This window comes from Phycomyces blakesleeanus (assembly GCF_001638985.1).
Source record: "Phycomyces blakesleeanus NRRL 1555(-) unplaced genomic scaffold PHYBLscaffold_23, whole genome shotgun sequence".
In the NCBI taxonomy this organism is placed as follows: Eukaryota; Fungi; Mucoromycota; class Mucoromycetes; order Mucorales; family Phycomycetaceae; genus Phycomyces; species Phycomyces blakesleeanus.
This window is the reverse complement of record NW_017265156.1, coordinates 100,256-126,589: the sequence shown is the minus strand read 5'-3', so window position 1 is coordinate 126,589 and position 26,334 is coordinate 100,256. Positions and strand designations below refer to the sequence as shown.

At 29.6% G+C, this 26,334-nt stretch overlaps 6 protein-coding genes across 6 annotated transcripts; 4 read left to right on the top strand and 2 right to left on the bottom strand.

The window, feature by feature from the left end:
- Nucleotides 1-1,301: 1,301 nt before the first annotated feature.
- PHYBLDRAFT_66959 (hypothetical protein) lies at nt 1,302-2,172 on the top strand (the record flags this gene model as incomplete). The annotated part of the gene is made up of 4 exons (XM_018441715.1): nt 1,302-1,433; nt 1,744-1,824; nt 1,951-1,992; nt 2,026-2,172. 4 exons carry the CDS (start codon nt 1,302-1,304, stop codon nt 2,170-2,172), a joined length of 402 nt encoding a protein of 133 aa, XP_018286889.1.
- A 3,388-nt stretch (nt 2,173-5,560) lies between these two features.
- Nucleotides 5,561-7,080, top strand: PHYBLDRAFT_66958 (hypothetical protein; the record flags this gene model as incomplete). The annotated part of the gene is made up of 3 exons (XM_018441714.1): nt 5,561-5,807; nt 6,811-6,851; nt 7,000-7,080. The coding sequence occupies 3 exons, from the start codon at nt 5,561-5,563 to the stop codon at nt 7,078-7,080; spliced, it is 369 nt and encodes a 122-aa protein (XP_018286888.1).
- A 163-nt stretch (nt 7,081-7,243) lies between these two features.
- On the bottom strand, nt 7,244-7,960 carry PHYBLDRAFT_172703 (hypothetical protein; the record flags this gene model as incomplete). The annotated part of the gene is made up of 2 exons (XM_018436857.1): nt 7,244-7,489; nt 7,847-7,960. The coding sequence occupies 2 exons, from the start codon at nt 7,958-7,960 to the stop codon at nt 7,244-7,246; spliced, it is 360 nt and encodes a 119-aa protein (XP_018286887.1).
- Nucleotides 7,961-10,012: 2,052 nt separating this feature from the next.
- PHYBLDRAFT_172702 (hypothetical protein) lies at nt 10,013-11,357 on the top strand (the record flags this gene model as incomplete). Its single annotated transcript, XM_018436856.1, has 3 exons — nt 10,013-10,122; nt 10,943-10,981; nt 11,090-11,357. The coding sequence occupies 3 exons, from the start codon at nt 10,013-10,015 to the stop codon at nt 11,355-11,357; spliced, it is 417 nt and encodes a 138-aa protein (XP_018286886.1).
- A 587-nt stretch (nt 11,358-11,944) lies between these two features.
- Nucleotides 11,945-12,565, bottom strand: PHYBLDRAFT_149855 (hypothetical protein; the record flags this gene model as incomplete). Its single annotated transcript, XM_018432356.1, has 3 exons — nt 11,945-12,170; nt 12,261-12,297; nt 12,448-12,565. 3 exons carry the CDS (start codon nt 12,563-12,565, stop codon nt 11,945-11,947), a joined length of 381 nt encoding a protein of 126 aa, XP_018286885.1.
- A 7,689-nt stretch (nt 12,566-20,254) lies between these two features.
- On the top strand, nt 20,255-21,349 carry PHYBLDRAFT_156239 (hypothetical protein; the record flags this gene model as incomplete). Its single annotated transcript, XM_018433474.1, has 2 exons — nt 20,255-20,347; nt 20,516-21,349. The coding sequence occupies 2 exons, from the start codon at nt 20,255-20,257 to the stop codon at nt 21,347-21,349; spliced, it is 927 nt and encodes a 308-aa protein (XP_018286884.1).
- Nucleotides 21,350-26,334: the final 4,985 nt, after the last annotated feature.

Sequence of the window (26,334 nt, the reverse complement as noted above, 5' to 3'; positions counted from 1 at the left end):
TACCATCTAGGAACACTAAAGGGCCAAAACCACTGGCCCAAAAACAGCTACAATTCATCACACTACCCTTCCCCCACTTGGTTCCATCATTGATATTTTCTTCCTTAAACCTTTCATCGACTTTCCTAATTACCCTAGCTACTCCATCATTACTATCAACTGTGAACTGTAATTCATCTGATCACACTACACCTCTCCACTGGTCATCTGTCCAATTCACATGCTCACGGGTCCATTCCAGCCTTCTTTTCTTGTGGCTTTTGGTTAAAGCTGGCTTGTGAGCTGCGATATATGATCCAAAGCCCAAACACTTCTGACAACTGATTATTGTCTTTCTGCAGACAAATAACTTCATGTTCTTTAAGAAAGCCCTTAGCCTAGAAAATGAGGCAAAGGGGTCCTTACAAACTATTTGAACAAGGTGCCTTTCTGTCCTCTCGTCCATCTTTCTAGGTCGTCTGGACCCTTTTCTTGGCTTGGGCGGTCCTGTCTCGTCCACTCTCTTAATGATGTACTTGACAGTTGACAGACTCATGCCAACCACTAATTAAATCTGGGTCGCCCCGTAATTTGCTAAATGCATGTACATGATGCATCCGTATTTATAGGGATCAGCCTTTTCATATGATCCGTGGGTGTTTTCTGATGAATTTGAGTCTTGCATGTTGGATTCAATTAATAATATTGGGAGAAAACAGTGCTTTTATTTTTATTTTTTTAATTTTTTTAGGCATTTTTTGTGGGGGTCGAAACGTTTTTGATTGTGAGTGTACTTGTTTCATTATTGCAACTATTTATAAAGAGACAACCTAAAGCAATTTTTGAACTTATTCATAACTAGATAATAAAGATCAGCATTCATATTATTTAGCTTCTTTACAAATTGCTATACAAATACTTTAAAAAATAGATTTTGTTGCTACTACTAAAGAAAAGAGCAAATATAAATATGTTTTACATAGCTTCTTTGAGTTCTTATTTGTAATACTACTTTTATAATTTTTGTTTGACATTATTTAATCTCTTCTACTGAAAGAACAAATAATATTATATATATATTGCTCTCTTGATCTTGTTTTAACAGTATCTGATGTATCAGTTTTTGATTGAATGCAATATTTAGTTAGATAGATTTAAACTTATAGTTAAAAATGTTTCAATCTCTGCAAAAAAAAACTAGAAAATCGTGAAAAAATAAAAATAAAAGCATTGTTTTCTCTCAATATTATAAATTAAATGTAATAAAACACAAATTTATTAGAAAACATTCGTAGATCATATGAGAATAGTAGTCTTTAGAAATGCAGATGTCTCACGTATATGTATTTAGCAAATTATGGATAACTCAGATTTTATTGGTGGTTGATATGAACCTGTCAGCCGTTAGACATATACCATTGGGAGAGTTGATAATACAGAATTATCAGAGCCAAGTAAAAGATTTAAGCAGCATAGAAATATTGACAAAAAATGGAAGATTATCTTGTCCAAATAGCTTGAAAGGACCCCTTTATCTCATTTTTTTAGACAAAGAGTCTCCTTAAAGAATATAAATATATTTGTCTATAGAAAGACATTAATCAATTGTCTGACGCATTTGAGTTTCGGATCATAAATTGCAGTATATAGATTAGTCTTGGCCAAAAACAACAGAAAAGAAGGCTGGAATGAGGCTGTATATCAATTGGATAGAAAACCCGTGAGAATATCTAGTATAATCAGATGGCTGAATATTTAAAATAGAGTAATACTAAAGAAACTAGGGCAATCAGAGTTGGTGAAAGATTCAAGAAAAATATCATTGACAAAATTAGTAGGAGAAAGGTAGCATGATGATCTGCAACTGTTTCTTGGCTAGTAGTTTTGGCCCTTTGGAGTTCTTAGATGGTAATGTAAATTGAGATGAAAGCATAATCACTTTGACTCAAAACTTTTCCCTTTGAACCCAAGATCTTTAACAAGAACAGAAGAGACACTTCGTGTTTCAAGAAGGTAATACAAGTTGTTATATTAAATTGTATTTAGTGCTGTAAAAAAATAACCATGATATTTGAATTTTTGACTACTGACCTGCTCAAAGCCCAGATTGAAATTCTATTGAGAATCCCTGGCAATATCTTAAGAGATATATGGGTGACAAGAGGGTCGGTATTAAGAATGCTTAAGATATGAAAGTTGTTATTGGACGAGAATGGCAGAAAGTAGATAATGAACTTGTATCAACTTTGCACAGCAGCATGCAACATCAATTTTTATTTGAAGTTTGAAGTCTTTAACTATTATTACTAATAAGCAGTTTCATGTTGAATACATGACATAACTTTCACACATATTGTTTTTGCACACATAGGTCTAAACGTCTTTTCTTGTAACTATAAAAATTTGTCTTCCCAATTTAAATATAATTTGAGTTGTATAAAATCGGCTCTAAATAAAGACTTAATATGAATTCTTTTTTTTGTGAAAAGTCTTTTTGTTGTTTCTTTTCTCTTCTATTTAAGCTACCTTTTTTTAAGTGCTATCCTTTCAATATTATTTAAAACATTACATAGAGTGATTGTATTAATGCTATAAATATTATTAAATTTTTGTAAAAGTTTGGTTTTTAACTTCTCTAGTGTAATGATATTTCTCTATTAGCATAATTATAAATAAATTAATGAAAATAGTTTAAATTAATATCTCTAAGATTATCACTCAATAGTTAGTGTTTAATCATTCTCATTCTTTTAAAACTTTTGATAATTTTAAAGTGTGAATTACGATGTTTGGTTATAAAGAGTGTTTGTCCAGACTGCAGCTAGGAATTCAAAGTATAGTTTCAGATTCTCAATCTCAGTGCAATCAGTGCCAAAGAGCAGAGCAGAATCTTCCAAGAAGTTTTACAACAAAAAAATAGAGTAGACTTTAGATGATGTTTATTAATTGAGATATTTATACTAGTAATTATTGATAGAAAAAATGATAAGATATAGATGTAGATGAACGAGACTGAAAATTTGTAAGCTTGGTTAAACAAAGGGAAATCTTGTAGCCCTGAAAAGAGAAGATAAGATTCGAGATCTAACAATTTGGGGATATCAGAATGAGGTCTGTGCTTCACAAGCACAATGATAAAATTAATAACTGAAGCCAAAAAAGAAAATAACTGTTCATTAGAGCAACTTCAGCAGTGAGAGAACTTTTAATTTATCTAAAGTTAAACACTGCTACTTTAGCTAAAGAAAAGGTCAATTTTTCTAGCAGTTCAATTTATCTTTTTCTTTAAATAAATTTTGAGAGCGTTTTCATCAATTAATTTTATCTTCCTATTAAATTTAATAGGAAGACAAAGAAAAGGGACTGTCTTTTATATTTAAAGTGAATTTAATCAAACTGCTGAAAGGACAAACTTTAGCTAAATCTTTAAATTTAATGTAAAAGTAGAGATAAAGTGGACTGCTGAAGATGCTCTTACAGTCACAAAAGGCTGTCTGTCCAGAAAACTAAGCTCTTAAAAGATCTCAGTTAGAGTCTTCGAATGATTTGCACTTTTTCAACAAACAAATGTTAATTATATAGAAATCTAGTAAACTTTAGACATTCTGCTGTGTTGATAATCTTTTTAGTCAGATTATTAGTAGATATTATTCTGGCTTCCAACATTTTATTAATATGTACAACTCTTTTATTCAATACTTATATTTTATTTGAATAAAAATATAAATAAGACATAGTAAGCTAGCCTTTCAGACTAATGCAAATTTGTATGCAGTCTTATATCAGCATTTTAATACTTGAGTTGCAACAATTTTATTTTCATCAAAAAGTAAAAGTTTACAAAAAATTCCATTCAGAGCCAAAAATTCAACATACAGAATTTTAATATTGAAATTGCAGCAGGTTACAGAAATTTGGATATAAAAACAAAAACAGCTAGCCATAAATGCATTATTAAAACTGTTATAAATACAATATCAAAGTAGTCATCAATACAAATTACTATACACAACATTTTTAACTTAATTTGATTTATAGTCTCAGAGCATCTTCAGCAGTCCACTTTATTTCTACTTTTACATTAAATTTAAAGATTTAGCTAAAGTTTGTCCTTTCAGCAGTTCGATTAAATTCACTTTAAATATAAAAGACAGTCCCTTTTCTTTGTCTTCCTATTAAATTTAATAGGAAGATAAAATTAATTGATGAAAACGCTCTCAAAATTTATTTAAAGAAAAAGATAAATTGAACTGCTGGAAAAATTGACCTTTTCTTTAGCTAAAGTAGCAGTGTTTAACTTTAGATAAATTAAAAGTTCTCTCACTGCTGAAGTTGCTCTTAGTGCAAATAATAAAAAACATATAATATATATACAAGTATCTTATTCTTTGCAAATTGAAAATCACTGAAGCTTTAATAAAAACAGCATATGTTAAATTTATATCATCTTTCAAGTAATATCCCTGACTTTAAGCATTGTTATTAATCGTGAAATTAATTTTACAACATTTTCTATTAGTGATATTTTTAAAAAAAAATGCAACCAATCCAAGACATTGATATCATTAAGGGACCCAGATAAGCCAAAAAAAAAAGCAAGTCAGATCCAGAGATTTTATGAAATAACAACTTTCAAAAAATAGTTGAAAGTCTTCTTCTTTTCAACATATTGCCTGTGCCAAGCAGTGGACTAGTTCTTTAACTTTTAGTGCATGTAATCAAAAGAACCTAGCATTTCAAAACAGCCGCTTATTTTTCTTTCTTGAACAGGTTTTTTTATACTCTCTTCATTTGGATTTCTCAAGTACTCATTGCCAAGAACAGATATAATCGCAAGGCAGAAATGCTTCAGCTACTCAAAAGAAGTTGACTCTGACATTCTAAACAATTCATCTATAGAATTAATATGTATTCTATATGCCAGCTAGTAAATAAATAGGACTATCTTCAGAATAGAAAAAAAAGCTGGGTGTATCAGCAGCATTTAATTTTTGCTAAAAGTAGTTGATATAGTCTTTGATCATCTCCAGAGCATATATAAATAATGTGACACAATTGATCATATCTACCAGTGTTTCTTGTATTGCTTATTGCAGTGAACTTTAAAATAGTGATGTAACTATAGAGATAACCCAAAGTAGTTAAACAGCTCTTTTTATTTATTTCTTAATAAAATTATTTTTCTATTCATATTCATTTACTTGTCACTGAGTTGGTTATTTGCACTATATAATCAATCTATTGTATGTCATAAAAAACTCAAGACACTGAAGTTTGCTTACTACTCTCTGAGTATGCATTGTTAACAATTATGAGGCTTTGAAAATTATAATTAAGCTGTCTAGATATGCAGACACATGGATTTTTTGATATCTTATCTAACAAAGAACTAGTTATATCATCTTGATAAATAGTAATAGAGAAAATGATAGACCAAATGGAAATACTTGAAATTAGTATATATGTTTCTTTCAAGTGAATTAAAGACCCTTGTAAAATATTTATGAGATGAAATTTAAAAAAAAAGACGTTCTATAGATCTATGCTAATTAGATAATTGTCATATTAGATACACTGATAGATGTTTTTAATAGGTTATATCTTAAATAACTGCTTGAGAATAAACTGGTTCAGTGGGCAGAGATTCAACAATGATCAAAGATCTAATATTTTCTTGGGTATTGTGAATGTCTATGAGCAAGACTCAGAGTCTTATACTTCCTTTATGGTCTTCCTGCCAAAAAAACGTGATCTTTTATTTGAACACTGTACTATCTATTTGATAGTAATTTGTGATCAGACTGAATGCGAAGATGAAAGGCAGATAAGTAAAAAAGATAGTATACTCTTTCTCAATGATATTTTAAACTTATGTTTCATTTGCCAGCTTTGATCAGACATTGTAAAATATGTGTGAATAACTATCTACTATTGCATATCTGTCAGTCAAAACTGTGATAGTTATAGATGAAACTAAAATCTCTTCTTGTATTTCTATAGTGTAATAGATCTTGAGAAACTTAATGATATTATTAGTAAATGAACAATCTTGCTAATGTGATTAATCAATTTAATTTGGCTGATTTTATTATTTTCTCTCTGTTATTTGAAACAAGATATGTGAGACATCTTAAAAAATTTATTGCATGTTAGCTTGTTTCACAATGCATGCTGAGTAAAGCAAATATTATAGTTCTGCGGCCAAATTGCTTACAATGAAGATAATATGTAAATTGATATCACAGAATATGCTATCTCTTTTAATTTGTATAATAACATATGTAAAATCAAGAAATAATCTATAAATAATATTAGTAAACTTCAATACTTGTGAAATATTGGTTGATTCTTTTACAAGTATATTATAAGCAAAAAGATTAATAAGTTGACTGAGGCTGAAAAGATGGAACTAAATGTTTGCAAGATGACTATCTATATACTTAATATTAATCTCAACTCTACCGTAGTTAAGAGCAATAGCGTAATATTAGTATAGGAAATTGCATAAACAATTGAGTAAGAAATATCATCTGTTTGTTTTCTTTAAAAGTTAGTAGAAGAATATTTTTCTATACTAGAAATATAGTAAGAACACTATATAAGATGCATAATTTGAGAATTTAAGTCATATAATTGAGTGTATATTATATTAAATAAAAGATAAGAAATCATAAAGATTCTTTACTTTCACATTTAGTGAACTGATTCATAGAATATTGAACAATGTTATGGTAGTCTTCATTACTTAAACTATATTATCCTTTTCAATTCTGATGAGAATAGTCTCTGTTTTTCAAACTCTTTCTTTTTTATCTGTCTATCATTTTACAGAACATTTTGATAGAGCTCAGCTCTGGAGAGTATATCAGAAGGTAAACTAAATTGTATTCCTTAGAAGAGATATAACAACTGATATCTGCACTCTGGTAGATTTGTATATTATCTATCACTAGTTAGTTACCCTTCATATTGATATACTTGTCTATGTCACCAAGAACAGCTTTTGTGAATATAAAAAAGTATCTGATCACTATACCCTTTGAGCTGGACTCACCAGAAAAGAACTACTTGCAGAACTTAAAGTTTCACAAGCTGACATAAATAAGACTCTTGGCTAGTATAGTCCCAAAAATAATAAGGTGGTAATGGTCACTCCCTTCTTTCTCTACCCAAACTATTTTCTTCCTTGACACATATTGATACCAAAGGCAAACTTATCCAAGAAAACACAGTTTGTCATATAATTGATACTTGTTTTCTTTATCTACATAATCCAGCTATATCTGACCTTGATATTCTTTTTACTGTTCTTTGCTATAGGCTGCTTATAGATCTTTTCGAATGTGAGGTTGCACTCATTGACTATAAATGTCTTGAAAGTCTCTTTTGACATGTTGATCTTGCCAAACACCAAGACTAGATAGTCTATCATATCTTTGACATAGACAGATGCATCTTTGGCAACAAACTCTTTAATGCAATTCTTATACTCATTTGTCAACCTTTTTTCCTACTTTTTTTGCAATAGTTGAACAAGTTGTTCAGATTTTTATCGAATCTCTTCACTCAATATTGCACTACTCTGATGTTTATATTCAGCTACTTTGCTTCAGCCTTGTCACTTAGCAATTTCTCATTTTTTAGCTTGAAGAGTTTGATGATATTCTCATCAGTATAATTATTATGCTAACAGGTAGTCTTACTTCTTTTTAATAAAGAAATGTTTGATTCTCTGTCTGATCACTCTAGATTGGATATATATATATAAATATGTTTTTAATTAACATTTCTTTTTTAAAAAAAATATCTCTGAGGCTTCTGAAATTCTATTTCTATTTCTTGATTTACAAAATTGAAACTAGATTACTATTGTTTTAAAACGATGACAATTCTCATCAATTATATGACTTAAAGCTTGAGAACCATTTTTATTAATGTTCTTTCCTTGACTATCTTTATACATAAATTTAAAGGAGAACATTTTTTATAGTAAAATCTGAGATAATTGAGAAAGGAAGTGTATATTATTTTCTTAATTACAAGTTAATTTTTATATACACAATTTGTTTTTATGAAATTTATTTACAAAAGTTAATAGAGTCAATCACAATGTATTACATTAAAGATGCTCTTCAACAGCCTTGATATAGTTTAAAATTATGTGATAAAAAAAGTTTTATATAAATATAGTAATTATATGCAAAAGATTATGAATGACTTTCTGAAAAATATTAATTCTACCAAGTAGTTTTACATGTAAATTTGCAAGAAAAACTACTTGATATAACTTGAAGTGATATTAAAATTGTAAAAATAATTTTAAATCATGGTTTGACTAAAATGTTCTCATATTTTTTTATATATATTTTACTTTTTTTACTACTTCTATCTTATAAAACATTTAAAATAAATAATATTAATACTGACCTTACAGAAACTGAGATATAGACTATATATAGCCTTTAATTTTCATTTCAAAAAACTATTGTATCTGACAATGATGAAGATTATGAAGAAGCAGAAACTGAAATGAGATATTTACCATATATGAGAAAGTATTTGTTAAACATATATAAGGCACTCATTCAAATATACAATAATATAATGCTTGCTAAAAATAATCATATGATAGATGATTTTTAAACTATCTGCTACCTTGGTTCTTCTATATATATCACTGCAAAGCATATAATATGTAGTAACTTAGACAGAAGCAACATATATTAGTAGACACTTTTCTACTCACACTTATACAATGGAGTTGGAATCAACAGCTTCTGTCATCATTACAGAATCAATAGAAAAATATTCAACTGTATAGTCAATGTTTTGTCCAGAGACTTTAAGTTCAAAGCAATAAATGAAAGAGAAAATATTAGCTATCTCATATGAAAACAGGTGGCTATTGTTTTCTGGTACTTGAGTAACATTCACTTGGGATACAGAATGACATCAGAGATGTGTGGTATCAGCCAGGCAGCTTACTACTGGTTTACTGAGAGATTTCTTAAAGCTATGATCTGCTGCTTTTTGAATGACACAATCAAGTAGTTATCAACTATTAGAGAAAGTTGCAGAGTAATATCAGAGTTTGTCAAAGTATTGTGCAGAATAGGAAATTCACATTTAAAAATCTATATTGGTGCAATTGACAGTAAACTTGTAGTAGTTCAGAAACTAGCTTCATTTGAAAATAGCTGGCTTGACTGACATGGCAATGTCTCAATGTCCCTCATGACTTTATGTGATCACAAAAAGATTTTTACAAAGATCAAGGTTAGACATCCAGATAAATAATATTGATAAACAATAAATATGCTACTTCTTTTAAAATATTCTATAATTAAGTAGTCAAAATGATACATACATCTTTACAGCAGGTTATCTTTATAATGATATAATTCACAATTCCTAAAGTCTTTTTTCTAATCCAAGATCATACACTCAAAATCAAAAACGTTTCGACCCCCACAAAAAATGCCTAAAAAAATTAAAAAAAATAAAAATAAAAGCACTGTTTTCTCCCAATATTATTAATCAAATCTAATATGCAAGATGCAAATTCATCAGAAAACACTCATGGATCATATGAAAAAGCTGATCCCTATAAATATGGATGCGTCATATACATGCATTTAGTAAATTACGGGACAACCCAGATTTCATTGGTAGTTGGCATGAGTCTGTCAACTGTCAAGTACATCATTAAGAGAGTGGACGAGACAGAATTGTCTGAGCCAAGAAAAGGGTCCGGACAACCTAGAAAGATTGATGAGAGAACAGAAAGACACTTTGTTCAAATAGTTCATGAGCCCCTTTGTCTCATTTTCTAGGTTTAGGGCTTTCTTAAAGAACATGAAGGTATTTGTCTGCAGAAAGACAATAATCAGTTGTCTGAAGCATTTGGGCTTCAGATCATATATCACAGCTCACAAGCCAGCTTTAACCAAAAGCTACAAGAAAAGAAGACTGGAATGGGCCTGTGAGCATGTGAATTAGACAGATGACCAGTGGAGAGGCATAGTGTAATCAGATGAATCACGGTTCACAGTTGAGGGTAATGATGGAGGAGCTAGAGCTATTAGAAAAGTTGGTGAAAGGTTCAAGTAAGAAAATATTATCAAAGGAACCAAGTGGGGAAAGGTTAGTCTGATGATCTGGAGCTGTTTCTGGGCTGGTGGTTTTGGCCCTTTGGTGTTCCTAGATGGTAACGTAAACCAAAACCAATACATAAACACTTTGGCTCAGAGCTTTCTCTCTTCGTTCCAAAATCTTTTGTGGGAACAAAACAGGAGCTTCGTGTTCCAAGAGGACAATGCCAGCTGTCATACTGGGTCATACTCGAGATGGTGGAAAGATAGCCATGAGATCCAAGGTTTTGACTACTGGCCTGCTCAAAGCCCAGATCTCAACCTCATCAAGCATCTCTGTTGGGCTCTCAAGAGGCGCATGAGTGACAAGAGGGCCAGTATTAAAAATGTTGAAGATCTGAAGGTTGTAATGCAACAATAGTGGTGAAGGATAGGTCTCAAACTTTTGTCAACTTTGGCCGGAAGCATGCAGCATCAATGCCAGGCTGTAATTGAGGCTAAAGGAGGTCATACAAAATATTGATCTTTTATTTTTTTTTATATTTCAATAATAAACATATATATAATTTTTTTATTTGAAGTTTGAATGGTTTAGCTTTTATTACTGAGGAGCAGTTGCATGTTGAATACATGCCATGATTTCTTTCATGCATTTTTTGGGCTCAGAGGTCAAAACGTTTTTGATTGTGACTATATATAGTAGAAGGTATATTTTTATAAATATATAATTATTTACACTATATTTATACTTGTACATCTATAATAATATCAGATTCAGCATATTCAATTCTTAAGTACTGTATGATTTTATATAGCTATTCAACAAATATTCAATATGAAAAGCACTTTAACAAAATATAATTATCTACCAGATTTGCTATTAAGAATGCATTTGGAACGATTGTAATTAGGTAGTAGTTTATGTTTAAAGATCTGTATGTTCTTAATATAAAAAGAATGTGTGAAGTTATAACAGTATAGTATATCTTATATAATTTGTGTATTATATATGGAGACAGTCAAGAGTATCTTGATGATATGTTGCAACAAGACATTAACAATTCACAATATGAAGAACCTGCAATATATGAATTTGCTCATACCAATAACATGAATAATACAACTTTAAACATAGTAAACAATGATAAGAGTAACAACAACGGCTCTGACAATGATAATGATATTATCATTACGCCAGTACTCTCTACACAATTAAGAGCTAGACTTAGTATAGAGAAAAAACTTAGAAGAGATGAAAAGAAAAATTCTTTGTATATTGTCTCATAAAATATTTATATATTTTCTTTAAAATAAGTTTTAAATTGGGCTGAAATGATTTAAAAAGCTATGCTTTTATATTGTTAATGAAATAAATAAGAAATAATTAATGATGAATATATTATTATATGAGACAAAGTAAGAAAAAATAATTGATTTTATTAATCTAACACATTTATATGAGTGAAGGAAGATGATAAACTTCTTGATCTTTTACGTCCAGAAAGTATTTCCAATAGAGATCTTCATGATTCATCCTCTTTCTTATCAGCTATAACTTGTCTATTATATTCATATGCGAAAATCAGCTCTCTACTCTCTCAATCCAAATGTCTTACTTCTTAAGATGCTGTCATATTCAGTCTATACTGCGAAAGAGTATCTTTATATAGCTCTTCAAGTCTTTGGTACCTGGTACTGAGAAGCTGATGCATAGATGCTATGATATCAGTTTGACTTTTTGAGTTTTCCTGAAACGATTACTGGAGCTCAGATAGCATAGTTTTTTTGGTCCCGGTTGTTGACACTGGTTCTGTACCTTGTCTTTGAGATTGAACAGAATTGGAAGTGTTGTAAGGCTACTGACTCATCTCAGACTATCTCTCCGAGACAAAGAAAGGGGTTGTCAATTGAGTGTTCTCGTAAGTAACACTGTTATCTTGGCAGATACTGATTACGGCTTTAGCAACAGCTTTGTCAGCAACAAAATTTGTCTCCATCAACATCAATAGAAAGAAACTGGGGTTACTCAAGGTAATCTTTTTCATGTTGTCAAAGTGGATATATCTTTCTTGAGGAGGAGATCCACCGCATCCAGTTCTTCTGATTTCCGTAGTAATTTTTTAGAAATCCTTCTTAATTGACTGAAACTTGTTCTTTATATATTTGACATCTCTATATTTACTAGCAAACCCAGAATTGAGAGGAGATACTGCATAATGGACAACATCTGAATGATTACAGAAAGCATTGCAAAGTTTCTGCTATAGTCTTGTCTTTCCAGAGTTATTCAAGATAGCATGTTCTGTGTAAAATCTGGTGCCAATTATCAGGCAAAGAAGGATCTTAATGATATTTTCATTCCAAGCAGATGGATAACCAATAGTTAGAGTTGTTTCCAATTGAGAAACATCTTGAGAAATAGTTATTCCTTGCAAGGAAATCATATTCAACACATTTTGATGAATGGAGTTAGTGTTGATAAAGGTAGTATTCATTTTTGGCAAAATATTTGCTTTAAAAAAGAGAGTTGTTATGTATATATTACAGAAACAGAAGTAAAAAATGTATTAAAATATTTATTAAATAATAAAGTATTTAATTGCAAACAGTTATTTTAGTAAACTATAATTGGTTCTATCATTTCCATTTATATCAACGTCTCTTGAATATAGTTTTGCCAAGTAGCTTCCCAAGGTTTTGCACCAATTAAATTAGATGTCTCACATTAGTTTTTGAAAAAAAATCTATGATTATATATTATGATTATTATAAAAAGCAATCTCTCTACTTTATTTGTAATTTTCTGTTTTTTTCTTATAGCCAAAATAATTATATTAAGATTACTGAAGAGCATTGTAAACCGCATTATATATACTGAAACTAAGACTTTTTATTTCTTAAATGTCATATATATTAATGTGATTTTATATATTTCTGGTATGATTCTCTGCAAGATAAAAAATTAAAATGTGTTTGATATGTCACTTTTTGTTTTTCTAAAAAACAAATTAAAATCTTAAAAGTACATCTTACTTTTTTTAATTGTGCGTCTTATTTCCTTGAATTGTGTACCTTATTTTCTCAAATTGCGTGCCTTACAAATGGTTTTTACTGTCTTATCAACCATTGCAGAAAAAGAAGTAAGGTCAGATGGAATAAAATGTTCAATAATGTAATATGAGAGATGAGTCTTACTGTCTATTTTATCAGAATAAGTATCAGACTTTTAAGATGTGAAGCAGAACATGCTTTAAAAGTATCTATATAAGTAAAAATACTTGAAAAGCTTTATAGAAATAGCCTGAGACATTTTGACTACTAATGAAATCAAGTAGTTGAATACCAGCAGCAAAAAAAATAATAATAATATATATAATATTAATAGCAATACTTTTATTTGAATTTTCAAATAAATAAAAAATTATGACAACACAGCCGGATTCTCTGTTGAACAAAGAATAATTATCTATAATATTAATATTTAAAGATATTAGTTATGAAAATTAAATTAAATCAAATAATATAGAGCTTTCTTATTAAAATTACTGTATATAGCAAAGATTTGGATACAATAAATACTTGTTACTATCCTATAATTTTCAAGTATCTAAAATTTTTCATAATTGCTAGAATTCAAAAAAGAAATGCAATTGATTTTTTTGTATTTATTTCGTTTTGAAAGATTAAAAACAAATGATAAAATAACTATTTTTTTCTGTTTGGTTATTTATTTTTCTAATATTAAAACTTAAAAAGAAGTGCTAATAGTTTAGATTTTTTTTTAATAGATGCTTGCTACTATCCAGAACTTTATTGGCATCGAGAAGTTAAGTACTGTTTTTTGTTTCTAATAAATTGATGTTAAAGTATAATCTGGATCTCAAAAGAAAGTAAAGTTCCAAAAAGAAAATAGATACTAACAAATTTTGTCTTGAAAATATGTTCACTGTAAATTTCTGGGATCACAAAAAAAATCTAAACTACCAGAACTTTTTTTTTTGGGTTTGGATATTAAAAAAAATAAATAGCTAAAGAGAGAAAACTTAGTTTGTTTAGCATTTGTTTTTACTCTTCCAAAACTAGACAAGAACAAAAATTACTTGAATCTCTTTTATTAATGTTTGAGACTCTGCTAAGTTTTAGAAGTTGATAAGTTATTGAGTAGTAGCAAGCATCTAATCTTAGAAATATTCCATAGGTATGTTTTTAAAATATTTTTTGGGCTCCATTTTCTTTTTAAGTTTTTTTTTATCCATATCATTCATCAGCATACAATAAAATTGTTAAGAGAATTGGATCAAGAGAATTACATTGAGAGAATACAGTCATATCATATAATATTCCGATTGTTATTCAGTATCTGTTTTTTAATTATTTACTAAAATACTCTGATAATTTTTATTTTTTTGCTAATGATTTGTTTTATTTTGACTATATAAAATAAGTTTTTAAAGTATGGTCGCTTAGTATATTTTTTTTTGTAACTAGAGTCCTTATTTTAGAAATTTTGTCAATTTTCTTAACAGTTATATAATGGTTTTGACTATGTAATTACCAAGGAAATTAATAAATATATTCACTTGGAATCAAATAAGTTACTATAAAAAGTAATTTATCTTTTAATTTTTTTGTATGCTGATAAATAACATTAGAATCTGTACTATTTTTAGAGATCTATAAATTTGAAATAAAAAACACTGCTTAAATTCGCAATCTCATTAAATTTCTGACAAGTAGCAAAAATGTAATCATAAAAACCAATAGTTTTACATGCACTATCAAAGTTATTAAAAATAAAGTATTAAAATAGCTATAGATATAAATTAAAATGATTTATTAAAGATTTTGTTTCAAATATTTTCATTATTCAGATGTAGTTTTCTATGTCATTATTCACAACAAGATGATAAAATCTAGCGTTGACTCTATCCAACTTCTCAACTACCTATTAGAGAACTTCTTTGAATGTTAGGTCTGTAAATGAGTATTAATAAAATAATAAAAATAATTATATATAGCCACAAGCAATAATATTAAATAAAACTAAAAAAAAACATTTTATACTCATTGCTCAAAAGTTTATTAATGAAAATAGTATTCTTATTTAAAAGTTTTAAAAGAGCTTTTGTGACTCTTATTATTAATAAAAAAAAGAAATATTAGGTGAGATTTTATTTTCTAAAGACAGATTTATACTCTGTGAGATTATAGTAATTGTTGAAATAAAATTGCTGAGTATACAAACAATAAAAAGCATATTAAGATTTGTGACAATCTACTGCCTTGTAAATCAATTGGAATACTCAGAAAAGTTAATAAGAAAACTGAAAGACATCTAAAAAGAATTATATAAAAGAATTTATTTATTTTATATAATCAACCCAGAAAAACATTAGCATTATTATTAATTAATATTTGCAGAAACACAGTGATCAACTATGTCATGTGTCTTGATTTTAAATCTTATATTGCTACATACAAGTCTTGCTTAATAAAATAACAGAAGAAGATCAGACTTGATTGAGTCAAGTTATAAATGAATTGATCCAATGAATAATAAGCTGGTGTGATATGTTCTGATGGATATTAATCCTGCGTGGAGAGCAATAATAAAGCAAAGTATATCTTCTAAAAATGTGAAGAAAGATAGAAAGAAAGACATATTATTACTATGGTAAAGTGGGTGATAATAGTGTAATATTCTGTTACTCTTTTTGGAGTAAAACATTTGGATCATTAAAGGTCATCAAGAACAAATTCATAAATCAGAATAAATATATTAATACTCTGACACAAATTTTTTATCTTTGATTTACAGCTATTATCAAATGTAAGAAAAGGCTTTTCATTTTTTAGGAGGATGGAACAAGTAGCCACACAGAGGCATATGTCTAAAAATAGAAGAGAATCTATCAGATTGTTAGGTTTGACTTCTGGTCTGTCCAAAGTCCTAATTTAAATTACATTAAGAATATATAAAGTACTCTTAAATGATAAATTAACAAGAGAAGAGTCTTTATCAACTCTTTGAACAGTTTGGAGGTGACTCTACAAGAATAATGGGCTACGTTAGATAGAGAGTGCGGGATGCTTGATTAAAAGCATGTAGAGAAGATGTCAAGCTGTGATTAATATCTATAGAGATCTTACAGATTATTAATAATCTATTTTTTTTATTTATTTTAAATATGCATCTCAATATTTGTTTCTATAAAATTTATAGCTGCTTGCTACATTATATATAGAGTAATTGCTTTTCAAATAATAATTATATATATTTATAAATTTGATGTAATTTAATTTTATTTAATATTATTATGCATGTCTGTATAATTTTATATTTACATTTACATCACTATTTTAATTGCTAAATTACATTCATTTAACTTTTATCAATAGATGAAAGCTTTTAAAAAAACTTATTTACATTCAAAAATACTATCTATTAGTTTTTTAATGATTTCAATACATTTAAGAGAACTAAGTATCTTGAAATTGTTAAATAAAATTAATAATATTCTTTATATCTGCAGTATACACATCATAATTAAGTAAAATACAAACTCTACATTCTAAAACAAATGCTATAATTGCTAATGAAACTGGCAGAGTCATATCTTAGAAACATAACACATATCAGACACTTATACACTTCACACTACTTCAGTAATAACCAGCTATTAAATAAAGTGAATCTTAAATTAGATAATCAAATGTCTATATAAACAGCTATGATCTTCTTTCTTAAATAAACAATACTCTTACAGTATGTTGTAAATGAGTATTGACTACTGCTGTAATTGAGAATAAGTCTGAAGGAAATAATATAAGGCCTCAGCTATTCCAGTCAAAGGTGTCTACCGATTACTTTATTATTTAACACACAGGTTTAGCATGCATGATAGTGATTATATTTCATATGATGATATCACCATAATATGGGATACATCAGTGGATTATTATAAGCATAATTATAACTCATAAACACATTTACTTTCGATGTTAATACTTCATTGGGACTACACACATTTATATAATTAATCATACATTAATTATCCCAAGATCACGTTGCTCTGATTAAGGCTCAGATAGGATCGATTACCTGACCCCAGTCATATAATTTTCCCAATCCAAAACAATATAAATAGCAGTAGTAGTTCAGTGTAGGAACCTGGTCAAACTTTGATACAAAATCTTTCTCAATAAACAAAACCTACACAAGTTCTCACGAATCTTCGTTCCTAATTTCAAATCTTCAATTCTTCCTCTTAAAAACTTCTTCAACTTCAACCACCACAACACAGTAGATATTGTTTTTTTTTCAAAATCTTATTCATAAACCTCAATATCTATTATTATTAAAATCTATGTAATTTAAATGTCTGTTATATAATAGTTGATTTACACAATATGCGTATATTATATACGTGTTTCTGGTGTATAATAATTTCAAAGATTATTAACTTTCTAGGTTAATTAGTAAGAAGAAATCAGTGTTTGATTATAGAGTCTGTTCTTCACCCAATTGTAATTTAAATATATAGAAAACTTGCTTTATTTTTACACTATTCAGCAAGAAAGAAATATGAAACATGTTTAGTATATCCCTTTTTGTTTTTATAAAAAAGTAATTGAAATCTTAAATATATATCTTATTGTTCGAATTATGTATGAGGTATTCGGGGTTGTTTATGGGTTAGTATCTCAATAATAAGAAAAGTAGATACTGTGAGAGTGTTATTTATTAAAGAGACAAAATAATATTGTTTTTATATTTGCTACTATTCAAATCCCTATAATTCAAATCCCTGTTGTGTAATAGTTGGTTTACACTGTATGAGTATGTAGTGTACATGTGCCTGGTGTGTAACAGTTTCGGAGATTGTTAACTTACCAGGTTCATTAGCAAGAAGGAACCAGTGTTTGGTTGTGAGGTCTGTTCTTCACTCAATTGTGGTGTATATACCACAATGTACCTTCAAAGTTCAAATTGTATATCTTGCAATTGTATTTTACTATATATTTTCAATTTATAGTAATTATTATATAATAGAATAGTTTTTTTATATTGTTACTTTTAAATTGATTTATCATAATTGCAACTTATTATGCCCAAAACTTAGTATCAAATCCTAATAATATTGAACCAAAAATAAATAGGGGGTTTTGAAGATTGTATAATATTATTTGTAAAAAAAAAAGCCTTATTTACTTATATAGTTATAGTTTGTTTCAATTATCATGCAACAACTTTTCCGGGCCGGTCATATTGCCATAGATATCCTAAAATAGCTTAACTTATATTATAAGAAAAATAAAAGAAATATTCAGAGAATAATTTAGAAAATGTTTACGATCTTCTCTAAAATCACTTTTTAAGTTGTTTTTTTTTTAAAATATATAGATATGTTATTAGTAGTATATATGCTTTAAATATATAAATCAAATTGAATACAGTTATATTTTAAATGGCATAAAAAATAACATATAATCTATTTTTAGTAAATTAAATTTTACTATTCTAATAAAAAATAATGCTCAAAAACAGAAAAGAATATGCAATTTAATAATTTTGGTTTTGCTTTCCTTTAGTTTTTTTATTTTGATTCGGTATCTAATTCTTAAACTGGTAATGTGTGACGTGTTTACTTTTTTTTTCAAAACATAAAAATAAAACCCCAATTTTTTTTGTATTATAATAATAATAAAATTATAAAATACAAACATATATATTTTATAATAAAAATGTTAACTAATTAATTTATCTAAAAATAAATAACAACCCCACTTATTTCTCAGATGCTTACGTAATCATTATATCCAATTTTGGAAAATATGAAGGTGATGATCTTTCCAGTTTTAAAAATTATATAAGTTTATTCTAGCAAAACAAAGATGAGTATTATTATGAGTTCAAATAGATAGATAAATAAATGTATAAAATGCTTTGTTTTTTTTTTCTTATTTTTTTTTAGCTTTCTTAATGATTTTTAGATGCATATAAAAGATATATATTCTCATAAATACAGATATCAATTTGTATATTTTGATAGATATTATTCTTTGTTTTCTGATTGGTACTTTTTTTTTCTGTTTCAATTTTCAAGTAAATCAATAGCACAGATACTAGCAAATACATTTCTTTGATAAAGTGAAGTAGTGTTTACCATAAGATTATGCTTCCTAATAAAGCAATACATAACCTTATCAAATCAATTAAATCGGAGATGTCCTATAAGCATGTTATTAACCCTTGGTTTTAAAAAAAACATAGGTAAAGAACATGTAAAAACATAAGAAAAAACATGTTTATTTGATAGAATGATAATAAGTTATAATCTTGTGATAATAAATTATCATTTTAAAATAGCCAATCACAAATTATATATAAATAAAAATAAATTAACAAATAAGTAAATAAAATAAAATATGAGGATAAAAAAGAAACAAAGAAGAAAAAAAAATAACGCCAACAGAAAAGGATAAAAATAAAATAACAATTTTTTGTTTTCTTTTGTTTTTGTTTTCTTTCTTTCTTTTTTCTTCTTTACATCTCCTGAACAAATATTTCTCTCTTCCTTTCTCTTTTCAACTCTCTCTCTTTTTTGTGTATTTTTTTTTCTTTATAAAAAAAAACAAGAAAACATCATTATCATTAAGTAAAAATTTGTATCAATGGCAAAAAGAAGCGAATTCTCAGATTGTAATGTAAGAATAACAAAACCTCACATTGCATCAATTATAATCAAATCCGATCCGAATGGCACTCAACTTACATGCACACATGTCCTCATCATTACGTGCTTCAAAAACACAAAAAACATAAAAAACCAATGTCTCATTGTTACTCATTAGACTATAGCTTGCGTCAAAACCAGTAGCAGAAACTCAAAGAGACAAAAGAAAAAGATAGTAGCATCACTAAAGCTGACCAGAATAACCATGCCTTTTATTATGCCGTACACTGGAGTAAGTAATGAGCTTGACAAATAAATAAAAATAAAAACAAAGTAATGTACTGTGTATACATTCCGAAACACATTATTCTTGACAACAAAACACATTGCACACACACGCGTAGAAACAATAAATATATAATTGAATACTATATAATATAATCTCACATAACAAAATTTTCCTTTTATTATTATGAAATTTATTAGAAAGATTTATCAGAAAATTACATGAATCCGATCAAGAATATTGAATACCGTGAAAGATTTACAAAGGCTATTGATGAATCTTTAAAAAACATTAGGAAACAGCATTCAGAAAATGTAAGCAACCTCCCTGTATTTTATTTTATTCTGTACAAATATATATATATGTGTGTGTGTGCGTGTGTTCATGTCTGTTTGTGATACTGACAGCCTTTTATCTTTATCTTCGTACTTTCTTTTTTGTTTAATGTGTGTACGTGTGTCTGTGGGTCTTTCTGTGTGTAGCATCCACTCGTTGAGGAAGATGGGCGCTTATATTTCAAGGGTGTTAATCCACGCGTCTGGTTGGTGAACGAAGTAGATGATGAACCACTACGCCACTTTACCTACCTTACTGGACTTATTCTCTCCGACGGTGTCACAAAACCAGATGAAAGTTTCTTGGAAGCATGTGACTGCAATATACGGTCTACATGTTGCCGAAAGGACAACGAACCTTGTCACGACACTCAGGCTTATACCAGCAGGGGAACTCTGGCCATCCCTCCCGGAACAGCCATTTACGAGTGCACATCCGTCTGTAGATGCACCACATCATGCAGAAATCGGGTTGTTCAAAGGGGACGTCAAATGGAACTCGAGGTCTTCAAAACATTTAATAAGGGATGGGGTGTCCGGGCCCTCACGACCATCCAGCCCAATACGTTTGTGGAGGAGTACATTGGCGAGGTCATCGGCGAGGAAGAAGGCCAGTTTCGCGGCAGTCTCTATGATTCAATTTCTCTGAGTTATCTATTTGATATGGATTTTGCTATACGTCATGGTCTAGAAAACAAATATGTAATCGATGCGTTTCACCTTGGAAACGTGAGTCGGTTTATCAACCATTCTTGTGCTCCGAATCTCAAGGTTCACTCCGTCTTTTACGACAGCGCAGATGTCTATTACCACCGTATAGCATTCTTCAGCAATCGACGAATTGAAAAGGGGGAAGAACTCACACTGGACTATGGAGGCGGATATCTCGGGGTTAATGACTTGGAAGGCGATCAAGAAATCACAAGAAACAGAATGGAGTGTCACTGCAAGGCCACTACTTGTAGAAAATGGATCTATTAATACCAATACCAACACATACATAGATACATATACATATACACATATATATATATGTGTGTGTATCTATGTATGTATCAACGCAACAGAATGAAACAAACAAACCAGAAACCAAAAAATATGATTCCAATATTAATGAAACAAAAAAATGAAAAAAAAGAGATAGGGCAGTACTTTGCACATTTAGTCATTCTACTCACTAGTAACTGATTAACAATTTTATGCTGTCAACTCCACGATACCTATGGCATATATAAGTATATATGTACTTATACATGTGTGCGTGTATTTCTATAGCTTTGATCCACCACACTACATGCAAAAGAAAAAGCAAATAATATTAACAATAAAAAGTAAATAACAGTTGCTGAAATATAATTCAATTCAGCAACATTTCAAAGCGCACACACACATATATGTGTGTATGTAAGTAGCTGTTTCTCTAGGTATATCAGACAAAACCTATGGTAAATATAGGATATATAAAACTATGGATAAGTTTGTAGCCTTGTATTATACTTTGTGTACGCATACATATCATTAGTGTGTTGATAGATTGATTCTTTCAATTCAGTTCATTGCTCTTCTTTGTCTTGGCCTTTTATACTGTCATGTAGCTTGTTAGATATTGATAGGTGCTTATTATCTAATGATAAATGATGTAATATAATTATATTCTGTTCCATTTATATACATGTAACCGCTTGCAATATGAAAAGACAAGAAATTTACAAAGAATGTAAAGACATCACTGACAGACATTTTCCTTCTATCATAGTAATAAAAAAAAATCGAAAGCAATTTTAAGGACATGTATTTTATTTTATTTTACTTAATAAGTTTCAATTTCACGCATCTTTTTTTTTCAACTCCCTGGACACACGCACGCACTTATTGGCATTCTGCAATTCATTTCTTCTTCCTTTCTTCTTCACTCTTATTCTTATAATCCCCACACTGATCTGTATGGTTAGAATGATCCAATATCACTCTTCGTCTTCTTTCATTTTTTCATCATGACAGGCCAAAGTATCCATACCTTTCTTTCGACTTTTATGACAACCTCCTGATCAATAATACCCTTGACGATTTTCTGGACCGTTTGGTGTTTTTTCTAATGCAAGTCGTTTCTTTGTGTCTTTGGTTTATGACCATATTCATTTCCGATCCACAACATATGGTACTGTCTCCTGCACAATTCCCTCTCTCTCTTAATTTATTTTATTTTCCGCTTCTGTCCTTCATGCCCTTATCCCTAGCTTTGTCGAGTCTCCTGGGTGCTGCTTGTGTGGGAAGTATTGCAATTGAACAACCGAAAAATACTGTTTTTCCAAAGGTCCTATTAATTGGTAGACTTTGTACTTTTATACTGCAAGCACGGATGGCTCGACCAGAGATCAGTCTTATCTTCTATTATTCACGGCTGACATATCACTCGGCTTTTATATCTCCTTGCTACACTACAACCCCTTCTTTTATTTTCAGCTGGTACTTCCGGTAGACTAGTTCCGCTTCAGTACATGTTATCTTACTACCATACTTCCGGGTATATATGAATATATATATGAGAGAGAGAGATAGAGTATGTGTGTGCGTGTGTGTGTGCATGCGTATGTGTGTTAGTCGATATCATACTCAGAAAAATGACTTCTTCGGTACAAAACCCTCACCCTCAATTTTCGTAAACCTAAAAACAGAATTCGTTTTAGTCTCAGCCGAATTATTGCTTTTGTACCTATCCGCTTTTCGTAGTTGTGATTTCCAAAGTTCTTTTTTGTGAGTTATTAAGATTTGCTTAAGGTTAAATAGCTGTTTTGTTTTCTAAAAAAAAAAAGCAAAAAAAAACTTGCTTAAAAGTCTTTTAAAGTGGCTCTTTTTTGAGGTATGTTTCAAACTTGTCAGCAGAGCCCTGACCAATTTAATGAAGAGTTTCTTTGTTGGTGCTTTAGCTTGCTCCGACAATTCAAGTATTTTAAGTCTTCTGTATCAAAGAATATACCTTTGAGAATTTATTAACCTTTTTCAATTTGACCGGGCTGTGAATAGTATAGAAGAAGACCTACTTCCCTATAGACTCTAGCTTCTATCATCTTCGTTTTTTTTTGTGCAAAGTGTGGACTGATGCGTTACCCATTATAGTATAGAAAGCGATCCTTCTAGGAGACCTATATATTCCATCAAGTATTTAAAAAAACCAAGCTCGTGTAATGACCAGTAACAGTTTCTTTGAGCATACTCTTAGCTGTAGGCTTCCACCTATTCTTACTGTCATTAGAATACACTCTCGTAAGCCTCCCAGGCTCTCTTATTTCAATTCTTATAACATTGTTGGCTGATATGGCTCCTAGAATAGTATGTTAGAGAGTTCGAAGAGTGGAGGTCTCAATAAATGCCTGTTTTGTAGTGTCTATTAAGCGTATTTACCTGAAAGTGACTTGAGTACATAGTTACGGATTGGTAGCTACGGTGTTTTTACTTGAGATCAAGACAAATTATGTCTTTTTTTAAAAGACTAATGAGAATTCGGTTTTAGACAAAAAAAAAGAAGAAAGTTAAAAGAAATCGCTGTTGGTTTTTTAGACAAATAAGAATTGTTTTGTGGAATATTTTACCTGTAAAAATTTAAATTTCTTTGAAGAAAACTGTGTTCGATACGGCGATATAAGTTGTTGAGAAAAGGCTATTCGTCTCGAGAAAACGAAATTGGTTGATTGTGGTTATTAAAAGCCTCTTCTGCAACTTGATATATATTTTTGGAAGCATTTACATCTTTATTCTACACAATTCTGCGACTTTGACTAGCGAGGATGCTTGTGAAATCAATTAAAATATTTATGAGGTTGTTTTGGTTACAAAGGTGGCAAGTCTTTATAACAAAAAAAAACAAAAGCAATGTTAGCCAAGTCTTAAAAATGTGCTAAGCTTGCTTGTTTTTACCTTGGAGGTCTTAAAGTAGTCTATATCTGCCCCAGGAATGTCTCTATTCTTTTGTCTTTTCTTTAATTCTCGGTACAGAGCACATATAGCTACTTAACGATGGCATTTAAGCTTTATAGCATATTTGCCTTTAATTCTGGTACAAAAAGCAAGGATAGGCAAATAAGTATGATCATGATCGAATTTTTCTGATTCCCAATACCCTTTTCCATTAATATACTTTATTAATTCTCTCAAGGTATATCAATGTACTATGTATGTATTGCCCTCTATTGTGCATCTTCTGCTTGCCTTTCTTCTTCTTGGTATCTTTGTCTTTATCTTTCGTCTGCAGATCTCTCTTTTTCTTCCGTTTTCTTCTCTTTCGTTTTGTGTTCTTTCGTTTTTTCTTGCTGTATTTTCTGCCGCCTTTTCCTAAAATGTTTGCAATTTCTTCATGCGCACTCTACCTAGGTAAAGATGGAGATGCTTTCCTCGCCTCTTTATTTTTGGTTGATTAAAGTGTAGTTTCATTTCAATGGCTCTTGATTGTTTTTTGAAAGCTTATATAACAATGATACCAACATCTTACTCTTTTTATTCTGACTTATAGGGCTAACTGTTATTTATTATTAAAGGACGTTTTAGACACCAATATTATTTGTCTAATAAAAAAGCAGAAATGTCTAAAAAAAACAATTCTGGGGTAGCTAAAAAAACTATAACGTCTAAAAGTAATATTTCAAGTCGTCTAATTTTCAAAGTGGCAATAGCTGCGACTCGAATGGTGATGAATAACAGGTCATAAAATATGTGTAGGAAGTGAGCGTCCTCATATTGATACTAAAGCTGGCTCGGCACTGGAAAATCCATTTTTGAAGACAGTTCATATCGGTTACTTCCTATTTGTTAACCTAGTCATATCACTTTCCACGGTTATTAAGGCTGTTTCTTACCAGACATTATAATATGACCCTCTTCACAATTAGATTATACTCGAAAAGAATAAAACTTCCGATAACAGCAATTTTCAAATTGAAGTCTTCGAGTGCTTCTGTTAAACATAAAACTACACCTTTTCTTGTTGGCTGAGAATGTTTATCTAAAAAGTCAATAAGATGTCTTTTTTTTGCTCTGCCTGAAGTTGCGAGGATTTTAGTTGACTGTATTTGTCTGCTTTTCGTGGATATTCCACAAGCGGCCCTTTTTAGGTAGTTTTGCCCATATTTGTACTGTGCGGATTTCAACGTGAGCCTTATATACACACCCACTGAGATTTTTTTAAACTCAATGTCCAAGCTAGATTTAAAGTTGGCCTGACTAAAATTTCCTAAAGCGAAATATGAAGTGTCCGCTCGAATTTACCATGAATGGAAAAAAGGATGGATACAAAAAATCTGAAAAATGGGGGGTCGAATAATTGCAATTATAGGGTTTCAAAAAATGTGTTTCAAAAAAAATGTTTCAAAAAAATGTTTTTATTTTGGTTTCAATAAAAAATAGTACTAGGATTACGCGTTCTATATACTAGTAGCTAGTCTAGTGTAGCAGCCTCCCTTATGCAATAGATTGGGAGATAGACATGGTAAAAGTAAAGAAGAACAACTATTAAACAGAAACAAAGTATTAGTGTTATGACCTTTGAAGTAAATAATATGGTAAATTACCTTTTTATACTAGATAGACAGTGATATATGAGACTTACCTAAAGAGATGAGGGTAAAGTTATTAACAAAAGTAAAGGAAAAGTCTGCTTGTTTAGTTATGTTAGGAGTAGATACCTTATAATACCATGACAGACAGCTTGGCATAGTTTGAAGTAACTTCCTAATACAATCTCATGTTGGAATCTCCATAGAATCTAATAAAAAATATATATTAGTATCAATATGAAGTAGGGCATAATAAATATATTACTTACTGAGGGTGTTCGGTATGATAGACGCTATCATCTTGTTAGATTACGCTTGAAACTTACCTTTCAGTCATGAGAAAAAAAAAGAAAAAGAAGGAAACAAGTAAACAAAAAAAAAATTAGCTCACATTATTTCACATGATTTTTTTAGCAGTCA